Source organism: Otolemur garnettii, unplaced genomic scaffold (genome assembly GCF_000181295.1).
Source record: "Otolemur garnettii isolate 467f Iridium unplaced genomic scaffold, OtoGar3 scaffold00114, whole genome shotgun sequence".
Taxonomy (NCBI): Eukaryota; Metazoa; Chordata; class Mammalia; order Primates; family Galagidae; genus Otolemur; species Otolemur garnettii.
This window is the reverse complement of record NW_003852509.1, coordinates 5,411,123-5,424,696: the sequence shown is the minus strand read 5'-3', so window position 1 is coordinate 5,424,696 and position 13,574 is coordinate 5,411,123. Positions and strand designations below refer to the sequence as shown.

General features: G+C 49.2%; 1 protein-coding gene across 3 annotated transcripts in view; it reads right to left on the bottom strand.

Moving 5' to 3' along the window:
• Positions 1-6,801: 6,801 nt before the first annotated feature.
• PTPN18 (protein tyrosine phosphatase, non-receptor type 18) overlaps positions 6,802-13,574 on the bottom strand; it is a 30,454-nt gene continuing 23,681 nt past the window's right edge. For all 3 annotated transcript variants that reach the window (XM_023517566.1, XM_012809849.2, XM_023517567.1), the window contains 10 exons: positions 11,175-11,243; positions 10,591-10,653; positions 10,231-10,373; positions 9,129-9,195; positions 8,964-9,041; positions 8,782-8,871; positions 8,493-8,581; positions 7,687-7,889; positions 7,210-7,284; positions 6,802-7,013 (listed from right to left, as the gene is read on the bottom strand). In XM_023517566.1, coding sequence (XP_023373334.1) covers positions 6,946-7,013; positions 7,210-7,284; positions 7,687-7,889; positions 8,493-8,581; positions 8,782-8,871; positions 8,964-9,041; positions 9,129-9,195; positions 10,231-10,373; positions 10,591-10,653; positions 11,175-11,243 — 945 coding nt within the window. In that variant the 3' untranslated portion in view covers positions 6,802-6,945. The remainder of the gene's footprint in view (positions 7,014-7,209; positions 7,285-7,686; positions 7,890-8,492; positions 8,582-8,781; positions 8,872-8,963; positions 9,042-9,128; positions 9,196-10,230; positions 10,374-10,590; positions 10,654-11,174; positions 11,244-13,574) is intronic.

Here is a 13,574-nt window from a genome sequence, read left to right as displayed (position 1 = left end):
CATGTAGCCTCTTGGGCCTCGACAGCCCACACAGGATGTGGGCTTATCTCTAGTTCTCAGGCAGGGCATAGCTTTCCTCGTGGTCATCAAGACTCACCACCATGCAGAGTGGAGAAGACGCTGAGCAACCGGGCCTGCAGCGTCCTGGGCCCATTCCTGCTCTGGCTGCCTTGAAGACCTACAGGCTGGCACAGGCGCACTCTGCGTGGTGTAAGTGTCAGCTGTCAGGTCGCCCAGTTTCACCTGCTGGCCTGCAGGTGGTCAGCCTGGAGTGGTCCTCGGTGCTCTCCGCTCCTCTCTGCACTCGCACCTCCCCTTCTGTTGCCCTCATGCTGGTTCGTGCCCACTGATCACTGTCTCCTCCTTAATTGATTTCCTCACCTCCACTACCTGCCTCCTTCTCTCCCTTTATCCTCATCTAGAAAACGTGGTGCTTTCTCGGTCTAATACGAGCTTTTCTCTCTCTCATCTACCCAAAACGTGGCATTCTCAATTCCGCATTAGAACTAAAAATATCTCTTCATCTTAGACCCACAGAACTCAATTGCTTAAAAGGAAACCGTGTCATTGGTCTCTTTGCAGAACCGCATTCATCATGACAGTGAAGACTTGGAGAAAATGTAAAAATAGTTGATGTAAGAAAACGTTCAGGGGAGACTGGGGGAGTAGGGGAGGGAAGGGGCCAAAACTGGAAGGAAATGGCCATGAAGCATATTTTGTCTCCTTTCTGCTAATGATGAAGCCATCCTAGAATTATGCTCATGACTCCACTCCATCCTGGGAGCCTTCAGTTCTTAATGCATCCTCAGAAGCTTTTTCAGGCATGAAACTCACCAGACATCTAACTTGTCTTTCTAGTCAAAAAAGAGACAAACATGGCCTAATTATAACTTGCATGGGAAGGTAGACACTCATGATGTGAGCTGTGCTCATTGTCGGTGGTAGTTATAAATTTCTTGCAGTCTGATTATTCTAGTGCAATCAAAATCTCTCTGAACCCAGGTGGCTCTTGGTCAGGTCCTTTTCATCAGTCAATTACACTATCTGAAAAGGAGGAAAATTCAGCATCACTTAGAGAACATTTCTTAGGCATATTATCCTGCTGCTGACATATATGACACAAGATTTGATTAGATGAGTGTGCCTATGAGGTTGAGTCCACCTCTGTAAAACAACTGAACAAAAGCCTCTGATCTCACAGTTGCCAGGGGCCCATGCAGGGGCTTCTTTGCTCATCAACCTGGGCTGCACTTCTGCACTACAGGGTTGGATGGGTTTCGTTTGATCTCTGTGAGGACAGCACCAAACACGTTTGTCCCAGGGCCGAGGAAGAGAAACTTTCCATTTCCTGGATGTCAGTACACATTTTTCAGGAAGTGAGGAATCCCACTGAAATTATCTAAGTAGTTGTTGACATTCTGAATCTTGATTTGCTTTACTTAAAAGCACCCACTGCACACGTGGCAGCCCAAATTTGAGAAATTACTTGGTCGCTGCAGAGCCGCTGGCCCCAAACTCCAGTGAGGAACTTTTATGACCTGCATGACTATCTGTAGTTTTAGAGCATTTTCTAAATTTTCGATGTCTCTAATTTTTTTCTAAATTTTCAATTTTTAGAGCTTTGGGGAAAGTTCAGTTTTAGAGCTTTTTCTCACCAGGTTTTCTTATTATTAAATTCAATAAATATTTACTGACCAAACACTCCATGCTAAACCCATGGGATTTAAAAAACCGTAGTCCTACCCTCCGGTAGGACTGAATGAGATAATGTAAAACTTCCTATTTCTGGTACCTGGAAACGTGCTGGGAGTTGGGTAAGTTAAAAGGACCAGCTGGCTAACCTCCTCCCCTACAAGACAGAAGGAGGCTGCAGGTTCCAGGCTAGAGAGCCGCTGATTCCCACAGGACTCACTTCTCTGTGTGTGTTTGCACACTCCTGTCTGCTCTTAAACTCCTGAAGTTGACTAGACTTACATACACTTGTCTCATATTTCCTTCCAGCCTGCCTTCCTTTTCTTTCTTTCTCTCTTGTTTGTTTTCAAGACAATTTCTCGTCAGCTGGAGTGCAGTGGCATCATCATAGCTCACTGCAACCTTGAACCGCTGACCTCAAACCAATCCTCATGCCTTGACCCCGCCAAAGCGCTAGGATGACAGGCATAAGCTACTGCATCCAGTCAACTTTCTCATATTTTCTTATGAGGATTCATGTCTCCCAAACCAAATCTGTGTATTCTAAAAGAAATGTGCCATAAAATAAATAAAACAATTGCCATTTCCTGGATAGTTCATTAGTATATTGACCTTACGTTTGAGCTAAAATTACCTATCATCCAACACTGACTGAGCCACCATAGTCGCATTGATTTCCTCTATGACCTTCACTGAGGCTGCAATCGGCATTCTGCAGGCTTTTTTCAAGAAGACCAGTTCTTGGTATAGCCAAGCAATTATACTTACTGAGTGGAAGTCCACAAACATTTAGGGAGCACTACTCTGTGAAGGCCATGCTCTAAATAATTAGGCAGCCCAGAGGAGCAGAAGCATCCTTGATCCATGGAACTGGCCTGTGGCCTCAAGGCCCTGCCAGCCAGGGCAGGGCTGTGACAAGGTGGAGGCTAGGTGCTCTGGCTAACAGGAAACAGGGGAGGCATTCTGGTGAAGGAGAAGGCTGCACTCCCTAGGTGGAGAAGGGGAGCTGGGCTCCTGGGATGAGGGGAAGGGGTAGGGAGGAGTGCTCCAGGAAGGCAGTGAGGTTTGGTGAAAGCGCTGTCTGTGGGTGGGAGGCAGGAGAGGAAGCCAGCAGGGGACCAGCAGTCCCACCCTCCTGAGCCTGCATCTTGGCTTTTTACCCAGGTCCCTAACTCGTACTTGCATGTTAATATTACAGAAGCAGCACAGGATCCACGGGCTAAGTGGAAATTCCCCACCCGCCTCCCTTCTGCTCTGTAAGATAAGATTTCTGTCACCAACATGCAGAAGCAACTTTTAGTACCATGTTGTGTTTCTAAAGGTAATGGGACACATAAGTATAGGGGGACGTGAAGAGCACTGAATCAAAACTTGAGAGGAATCGTGTAAAGCAGCACTCCACCCATGGGATTCAGACAATGAATCTCAGGACTTCAAAGTCTAGAACAAATACCATACACTGAAGTAAGTCAGAGGAGGAAAGAGTAACTCCTGCCTGCAGGTGTCATCTGATGCTGCCCTACTTGGAAACTGGCAGGTCAGTCTGTTACTGCTCCACAACGCTGGCAGAATACAAGGAATGTGAGTATAATGCTTGCGTTGGACCTGAGCCCCCTCATCCCACAGGGCATGGGAGCCCAGAAGGGTGCTGCATCACACAGTGGGCTGCATCACAGAAGTGGTGCCCTGACTTCGGGGACCATTCCAGAGGGAGGCATCACCTCCTGAGAGGTTTCCTGCTACAAACACAACTCTGAAAATGGCCTAGTGGTCAGGCCTTGCATTCTTAGAATATCTAGAATATGAGGTCTGACAAGGAAGCTTGGGAACTAGCCACAGTGCGCTTACATCGGCAGCACTGTACAAAAAGCTTGGTCAGGTTTCATCACCTTGGTATAACAGTGTTTCACAGCTATTTGTGTCAATGTGTGGCAGCATCTTGCTGAGTGGCGTTCGTGATCGTTTCATGTTTTTATGTGCCGTCTCAAGAATGTCAGAGCTTCAGTTAGAGCAATGAACAAACATTAAATTTTTTGTTATACTGGGCAAGAGTGGAAGTGAAATAAGGGACATGTTAGTACAAGTTTATGGGGACAATTTCATAAAGAAAACAGCAGATAGAGTAAACATTTTTCTGAGTGGAGAGAAGGCATCACTGATGAAAAGAGGTCAGGGCAGCCAGTAACCAAAACAGATGAAAACGTTGCAAAAATTCATCAAATTTTGCATCAAAATCATCAGCTGAATCATCAGCTGACTGTGAAGAGCAATAGCACACCAAGTAATTATTGATAGTGAAACAAGAACATCTTTTTTTTTTTTTTTTTGAGATAGAGTCTCACTCTGTTGCCCAGGCTAGAGTGCAGGTGGCATCATAACTCACAGCAACCTCAAACTCCTGGGCTCAAGCCATTTTCTTGCCTTAGCCTCCTGAGTAGCTAGGACTACAAGCACTTGCCATAATGCCTGGCTACTTTTTCTTTTCTTTCTTTCTTTTTTTTTTTAGTAGAGATGGGGTCTAGCTCTTGCTCATGCTGATCTTAAACTCCTGAGCTCAAGCAATTCACCTGCATTGGCCTCCTGGAGTGCTAGGATTAGAGGCATAAGCCCCTCTTCCTGACCAGAGAAAACAGGAAAATCTTGGCCAGCAACTCATGGCTCCTATAACACAACAATGCACCAGCTTTACATGACACTGTGAGGGAATTTTTAGCTAGTAAACAAATAACTGTATTGGAATATAACCCCTACTTATCTGATCAGGGCCCCCAGTGACTTTTTTCTCTACCTGAAGATAAAGGAAATATTGAAAGGAAGACATTTTGATGTCATTCAAGACATCAAGGTAACAGGATGACAGCGCTGACAGCCATTCCAGAACAAGTTCCAAAATTGCTCTGAAGGGTGGACTAGGTGCTGGAGTCCATGTATAGCTTCCCAAGGGGAGTATTTCAAAGCCGACCATAAGTAATGAGGTTTTGACATTCAGTAGCAATTTTTCTAGAAAGAGTTCATGAGCTTAAATTATCAGACTGCATATAAGTTTCCTGTGGTTGCCATAACAAATTACTATAAATTGCATGGTTCAGAACAACAGACATTTATTCTCTCACAGCTCTGAAGTCCAGAAGTCTGAAATCGTGGGGTTGGCAAGGTTGGTTCTTTCTGCTGGCTGAGAAGCTGCCCTGTGGCACCCTTAGGCTTTTCCTCAGTGTCTGGGCACACTGCTCCTCTGCCTCCATTTCCGATGGCCTTCTCCCGTCTCTCAGTGACCCCCTCCATTCTCTTATAAGGACTTCACTGGATTTAGGGCCCATCCTAATACAGATCATCTCATTTTGATGTGCTTAACTTAATTATAGTTACAAGGACCCAAATAAGGTCACTTTCACAGGTCCCAGGAGGTAGGACTCAGACATAAGTTTTGGGGACCACCATTTGACCCTCTGCCCCCCGCAAACACATGTAGGAGAGTGAGGCAGCCAGGGAGAACCATCTTTCCCAACATTGTGAAGAGGGTTTTTACATCAGCCTGAGGCCATGATCAACGTGTGCAAAGACATGGGCGTGGAAAGGTGAAGGGGACATTACAGATAAGGAATCATATTTTACAAGAAATCAGGAAGCCTGGGAGTAAGTGATGTGGGATAAATCAGATGCATACCTGCTAAGCGCCAGTGCTGCTCCTGGGGCTGGGAATACAGTTGTGAATACAACAAAAACACCTGCCCTCATGAAGCTATATTCTGGTCAGGACAGACAGGCAGCAAACACTAAGAGGAAACTTTTCTAATTATTAGGAGCAGAATCTGGGAGAAATTTCTCCCAGGGCAAATGCCTGAAGGTTTGGGTCAGAGCAGCTGGAGAGAAGGAGCGGACATTAACTTCTTTCCTATCCCAGGAGTGTTAGTGGGAAAGAACACCAGGACTTCAGTTTTGCAAATGTGAAGCTTGAGAGGTTCAAGTTCAATGCTGAGATCTGGAGTTCTGTGATCTATGGTTGAGTTAGAGGGAAAGAATTTAGAGTTTTCACTGTTTAGAAGGAATTCAAAGCCTTGCAGCTGGTGTGTGTTGGGATAGAGAAAAGAGGGCTGAGGGCCAAGCACTCTGAGTGGTAGAGAACAAACAGCAAGAGACAAGAAAGAGTGGCTGGGGAGGTGAGGGAGGAGATAAGCCTGGGGCCCAAGGAGGGTCAGACATTGGTGGATGAAGGCACCAGAGGCTGGGGATCAGCAACACAGAGGCCAGTGCTGAACTCACCAGGAGCAGGCTTGGGAGGTGGGAGCAGGGGAGTGGGAGACAAAAGAGGAAAAAGAAAGAGAAATGAGGCAGCCCTTGGAGCTGGTGTGGGCCCAGTTGCAGACTCCACTACAAGGTCTTGAGTGCAAGATGCTTATTTCAGAGTACCAGGCAGTGAGTTAGGGAAGGGAGGCACCAGCTCCCACAATGCCCAGTCCTCCTGGGAAAACTCTGGAACCCATTAGAATACATGCCTCAGCTATCCCACTGATAACAGGTATTTATGCATCACCCATCGTTCACTGGCTGAAGGCTGCTGAGGGGATGGAAAGCCAGTTTGTTTCAAGGCACTTGTGAACCACCAAAGATGCAGCCCTCACCCAGAGTTGTCTGGCTGGCTGGGAGACTGGATGGAAAGTCAGTTGGTCGGCCCACTAGGGTGTGGGTGTCTGCACAGCTGGGGATCTGTTTCTGTATGTCTGGGAGTCTAACTAGGGGTCCATCTGGTGTTATTTGGTGTCTCTGTACTGATCTCTCAGGCTGGGACCCGTTTTTCAGGCTGGTGGTCTATCTCTCTGGTGGGGGTAGGGGAATCTCCCATCCCACAGACTTCCCTTCTGAAAGATTGGCTATGTTTGTCCATCCAGCTGGCTATCTGGGGACCTTTTTGTCTCTCTGGGGTCAGTCTGCCTGGCTTGGATCTGTGTGAATGGGTAGGAGTCCAGCCATCTCCCTAGCAGGTCTTCTGAGTAAGTGAGACTCACATACCGATCTGTCACGTAGTGAGGGGAGTCTCTGGAAGCCCTTCTGTCCCTTCCCCGCTTTACGACTCAGGGGCCATGCCCCTTCCTGATGCCTCACCAGCCTCAATGCTGTAATCATTAGGGCAAAGCCCCCACGTTTTATTTTGATCCAGGCCCAGTGTCCCCATCCCCAAGGTGAGGCAGAGCAGAGCACGGCTGTCAGCAGAAGTCCGGGGCTCTTGTGGAGAGAGGGCAGGAGGTGGCGCAGCGCTCACACCCGGGTCCACTCCGCAGGGGGGTCCCGGGGCCCCTTCGGCTTCCCAATGCGCAGGTTGAAGCCTGGACAGGAAGGGCGCTATCGGTCTCATGCAGAGCTGAGGTGGTAAGAGCTAAGCAAGAGGGGAAGGCCATCCCCACACCTCCAGGTCTTCCTGATTTAGTGCTGCGGCAGGGCTCCAAGAGTATGAGCTCCAAGCTCCCAACCCTAAATCCCAAATTCCTGCGGAGAATCTCAGCGACCCAGGCTGTGACTTACCAAGCCCATTGGTCTGAGCTCCATTCGTCACGTCCTCGTAGGCGCCAGACGCGGCGGGGCTTTGGTCAGCAGAGACTGCGGGCAGGAGACCCCCCCCTCACGCATCAGCCCAAGGAACCCCGCAGAGTCCCAAGACCCCACACAGGAAGCTTCCTCTCCAGGCAGTGGCAAGCAGAGGGCGGCGCCCAGCGGGAGAGGGCGTGTGGGAGGGCCTTGGGGCCAGGACTAACCAGCTGCCTGGCCCAGCCGAAGGCTTAGCCGACACCTGACCTCCGGGCAAACCTCTCCGCGGCCGACTCCGCGGCGTGACCAATGACTGGCAGTAGTCCAGAGGGCGTGACCAGGAAAGCCCGGACACCAGCCTCGGGGGCGGGGCCAAGTCGGGCTGAGCGCTGGGGTCCTCGTGGCTTCTCGGAAAGGAGCAAGGGGACGGTTCTGACCCGCCCCAGCCCCGCGCCGGCACCATCCTCGACTCACCGCATCCAGGCAGCGTCCCTCGCGCGTCCTCGGTGTGCGCCCCGGGCCGCTGGGCGCGCGGCGTCACCTGGCTGTAAATTGGCACCTCCTCCGCGCTGCGCGCCAGTGCCCCAGGCCCGGCACCCGCTGGGGCCCCGCGCTTCTGCACCACCGCGTACGTGTCGGTCATGGTGAGGGCCGGGGCCCCGGGCACCGAGATGCTCCTGCGGGCGGGCAGGGTGCGGAGGAAGTGAAACGGCCGCGCGGGGCGGGGGCGGGGGCGGGGGAGAGTGCAAACCGCGGCTTCCTTCCCGCCCGGGCGGCGCCGTGGGGGGCGGGGGCGGCCCGGAGGGCGGAGGGGGAGGTCTCTGGTAAGCCGGAGAAGGGGCGATGGGACCAGCCCGACAGGTGGATGGGCGGGGTATTGGTATTGAGGGTTGGTCCTTTCTACATAAATGTTCTATTCATTGAATACAATTGAGGAAGTGGCATCGAAGGGGAGGAAGGGCTGGCCTCAAAGGACGCCTCTGAGCCGGCGCCACCCTGGACGACGCCTGACAGGTGGGCGGTATCAAGAAATATTTGCTGAATTAATGACTGGAGGACCCAGGGAAAGAACACTAGAACACAGTGCCAGTCCTAGAGGCAGAGGCCACGGTGTCCCTGTGTAAGAGCGGCATCTTGGGGAGGATTCCCAGAGCTCAATTCAAAGAAAGGGCCAACGAACATTTGGTGAACTGAACTATAAGGAAGGGGGTGGCTAGTGTTTCAAGAGTGAGGAGACAGCCTCTGAGCCTGACTAGTTGGACAGGGAAGGATGCAGGTACCTGAGGACCTCGCCTGGTGGGCGAGGTATGGCAAGAAGCCCCTGGTAAGTCCGGAGGGAGAGGGCGTCGTCGTAGAGTGGGACGAAGTTCTGGAGAAAGCAGAAGTGGAGGGCCATGGGGCTTCGGAGGAAACTAGCCTGACCTCTGATGGGGCTCTGGGGGTGACCTCGAGAGGCAGGCGGTGGTGGACGTGTAAGGAATCAGCGCCTGCTCCCAGCGGAGTCAGGGACCCTGGTCTCAGGGTGTTTTAGGTGGACAGGAAGAGAGAGAGGGGACGGGGCCTCCGTACCTCCTGGAGGTTCTGGTAGTGGGGGCTGGCGTTCTGGAGCGCTGAGCGGAACATCTGAGCCACCGTGTGGTACAGGAACCGGTACTGCTCCTGTTGGGATGAGGGGTCATCAGGAAGCAAGGACAGGGCAGAGGCTGGAAGCGTCGGCCTATGTCCCTGGGAAGGGACACCGCGGCTCGCACCTCTGTCTGCACGATTGAGGGTCGCTGCTTCCGCATCTCCAGGACCACTTTGAAGAGGCTGAAGTTAGGTGGGATCATCTGGGGCGAAGAGACGGGCAGGTGAGCGGCCCTGTGGGTATGGGAAGCACACTGCCTATGCTCGGGTTGCTCGGGTTGCCTTCGTACCTGGGTCAGCAGCAGCTGCCTTACGTAATCCACCGTGCACAGAACGCCGGTCCGCCCGCAGCCCGCGCTGACAAGGGAGAGGCAGAGCCCTGGTCAGGGCCTGCCCACGACGCCTTTTTAGGGGCACTTGGGAAGTTGGTGTCAGGGGGGTCCAGAAAGAAAGTGGGTCCTGTTTCCCAGGGCTCCATGATAGGGACTGCAGGCCACAGAATTTAAAGCGCCCAGTGCAACATGGAACTGTGGGGCCCCTTGCTTAAAAAGTATTAAGATTTAACCGATGGCAACGACAGAGGAGTGAGTCAAGTTCAGGGCCCTACTGAAGGCGGGGCTCTGTGCACCTGCACAGGACTCGCATCCTTTTTTTTTCTTTCTTTCTTTCTTTTTTTTTTGAGAGACAGAGCCTCAAGCTGTCCCCCTGGGTAGAGTGCCGTGGCACCACAGCTCACAGCAACCTCCAATTCCTGGGCTCAAGCGAGTCTCTTGCCTCCGCCTCCCAAGTAGCTGGGACCACAGGCGCCCGCCACAACGCCCGGCTATCTTTTGGTTGCAGCCGTCTCATTGTTGTTTGACGGGTCCGGGCTGGGGATTCGAACCCGCCACCTTAGGTGTACATGGCTGGCGCCCCAGCCGGCTGAGCCATGGACTCACATCCTTGAAGCCCACCCTGGAGTTGCAAAAGCGGGCCTTGGGTGTGACTAAGCAGCAGAAAGAAACAACAAGCTTGACCAGGAATTTCTCCCTTTACAAAAGGAAGAATGATAAGAGATCGGAATAAAGAGAAAGACAGGTAACAAAATAAATAAATGGGGCAGTCGCAGTTAGGGGTGAGCTCCGTAGTGGGGGCCACCATGCAGGACTTTTAATTCCCAGAGTCACCAGATTATAACTGAAACAGGAACACTTCTTAATGAACATAGGCTGAGCAACAGCTGTGCTGCGCACTTGCTCCCTAGCTGAGTCTGTGCTCAACAAATTCTGACAGTTTCGGTCTCGTGAGCAAGTATGGCGGGTTTCTCTGACTACAAGACTGGCCCTGGGTTCTGTACTCCCCCCTGGGCCTCCCTCTGCCTCACCAGACCCTTAGGAAGGCCATTCCCTAAACCTGCAATGGACACAGAGTGGTCCAGGGCCAGATCTCTGGAGGCGATGGGCTTCCTCTACCATGGCCAGTATGTGGTCAGCACTGCTGGGGACCCCGCGGTCTGGCCAGGACATATATTGCAACTGGTGCACAGAACGGGATTCCTGAAAACAGAAAAAGAGGAAGGAAGCATAAGAAAGAAAAGCATCCATTGAGCACTTACTGCAGCCAGGCCCAGAGCTAAGCATCTTCCATGTAAGTCCATCTGATAATAACAGAGGAGGTGAGTGCTTCTGTGAATGTCCACTTCACAGAGAGAGAAGCAGGCAGAAGTCATCCCCACGCAGGAGCCCCCTTCACTGCCTCCATTCCTGTCAGTACCTTCTGGAATGTGACCTGGAGGGTCCTGAGTATCATGTCTTCATTCAGCCACTGCTCCTCTGTCTGCAGATGAGTGGGGGGCAAGTGGGAAGGAGGAGGAGAACAAAGATCACAGTGCCAAAAGACACGTTTGTAGAAAGGAAAGCATTATTAAAAGTCAAATATTTTTAAAAATTCATTTAACTCAAACATCCCCCAAAGGTGTTCAGGAAGGAAACATTTGAGGGAAGAAAGAGGAACTGTTATAAAAATCCAAAACATGCCCATTTACAGCAAAAATGAAAATTCTAAAAAGTTTTGTTGTATTTATTAATCACTAACTGTATGTATGCCTAGAGAGTTCTTTAGAAATGGTAAGAGAAGTAAGGATTTCAAGAAACCTGGCACACATGTATGACAGATAATAGTGACACTTTACAGAGATTACTTGTAGGCTAACAACAGGTAGTTCCCCGGAGTATGAGGGGACTGTGGGCATCCTTTTATGGCCAGCCCAGAGACTCTCCACCCTGGTAATCTTCCTTCAAACCACTCACAACATCCAAGACCCAAAGAACCCTGATCCCATCTTTGCCCCAGCTCACCAAGGAGATGCAGAAAAGTCCGATGTGCAGTGGCTCCTGCTCCTGGGCCCAGTACCGTTCACACCTTTTCTGCAAAAGGTATGAGCAGGCAGTGAGGGAGAGGAGTCAGTGTCAGCATTTCAGCAAAAGGTAGTCCCATTCCCAAGACAACTCTGGTGTGCTGGTGGGTGCACACAGGCAGCTCCAGCTGTAACAGGCCAGCCAGCAGAGCCATCTGACTGACACACACAGGTTCAGTGGAGGTGAGCTGCTAGCATGCGGGCAGAAGACAATTCAGAACACCCTCCCACTGTAAGCACCTAAAAAAGTGACAAAATTCATGAGCCATTATTTTTGGACATTGAGTGACAGGCATTGCCAGACTTTGGTCACTGGAGAAACCACTGCAGCTTACTGCCTGGCAGTGTTGCCAGACTATAGGACCTAAGGAATCCAGTGAATCCTAATGAGCTCAGGAGCCAGAGATCATGGCTTAGGGAGGCCAGGGCAGGAGTCCTGGAAGGAACGGAGCTATACAAACAAAAGCAAAACCAAACCAAACCCATGAAAAACAGACAAAACCCCCCCAAACAAAACAAGGCCCCCCAAGCCACAACTCCTTCCTCCTCCTCCCCCCCAAAACGCTCCTTAACTCTGCATAGGGATCTACCCCCTTCCCTGGGGCTTTGGCCAAATAATAATCTGCATGCATATAGGATAAAACTCTATGAGGCCATATAAGAGTAACTTCCCAAGAAAGAATAATGCCAGAGATCTGCAGGATTAACATTTCCTAGAGCTCACAATGAGACAGGTTTACATACTCTCTAAGGTATATAGAGTGGAGATGCCTCATTGATTGTAAGGGGTATTCAGTAGGGAACCCAGAATAAGTACATTAGAAGTAGAGCTAAGTTAATCTTAGCATAAAGGGTACTCTAGATCTCACCTAACAGAGCTTATACTCAAAACGATCAGACATACAAAAGTAACTAATCTGCCTTCCTGAGAAAGAAAAAATGCTTTAAAGTAAGACAACAGAATCCAACACTTGCCTATTTAAAATTTAAAATCTCAGACATCCAATAAAATTTTATTAGACATCTGAGGAAGCAGGAAAATGTGACCCATACCTAGGAGAAAATTCATCTGATAGAAAAGGCCTAGAAATGACAGCGATGAGGAAAGAAGCAAAGACCTCAAAATAGCTATTATAAATACCAGTATACTCGATGATGAAAACATGAACATGATCAAGAATAAAACAAAAAATGCAAAGAAAACCTAAATGAAATTTCTAAAGAGGAAAAATAAAATATATGAAATGAAAAACTTACTGTTTAATAGCAGATTAGACGCCAGAAGAAAAGATCAGTACACATGAAAACAGCAACATAAACCATTCAAAATAAAAAAACAAAACAAAAAAACCCAGAGAACCACTTCTCTGTGGAACTATATACCAAGTGGTCTCACATAGTGTACCTGAAATCCAAAACGAGAGGAGAGAGGGAGAACAGAAACTATATGTGAGGAAATGATACCTGAAAAATTTCCAAATTTGATGAAGCTATGAACACAGAGATCCAAGAAAGTCAATGAGTCAGGGGGAAAATAAGCATAAAGTCATACTAAGACACAGTGATCAAATTACTGGAAAACACTGACAAAAAATCTTAAAAGCATCATGCACAGAAAAAAGACAGACTGAGGAACAAAGACAGCAAAATTTCATCAGAAACTGTAAGCCGATGGTGTGACGTCCTAAAAATGCTGAAATTAAAACAGAAAACCTTTTCAGACAAAATTTGAGAGAATTCACTACAAGTAAATGTGTACTATGAGAAATATGTAAGTGAACTTTTCATGTAAGGGGAACATGATACCAAGTCAAAATACAGATCTAGAGGCCAGGCACAGTGGCTCATGCCGTAATCCCCACACTCTGGGATGCTGAGGCAGGTGGATTGCTTGAGCTCAAGAGTTCCAGACCTGAGTGAGAGCAAGACCCCTTCACTAAAACACACACACACACATAAGAAAAACTAGCTGAGTTTTTTGGCAAGTGCCTGTAGTTCCAGCCACTTGGGAGGCTGAGGCAGGAGGATCGCTTGAGCCCAAGAGTTTGAGGCTGCTGTGAGCTGTGACACCATAGGACTCTGTTCGGGGTGACAGAGTGAGACTATTTTTTTTTTAAAAAGTACAGATGTATGCAAAAATAATGCAGTCAAGAAAAAAGTTAATGGGTAGCTAAAGGTAAAAGATACTTCTCTCATTTCTATAATCTTTAAAAGATTAGTGAATTTTATCAAACAAGGAGGAATTAACACAAATCCTTCATAAACTCTTGCAAAAAACTGAAGAAGAGAGAATATTTCCCAACATATAGTATGAAGCCAGTATGACCCTAATATCAAGATT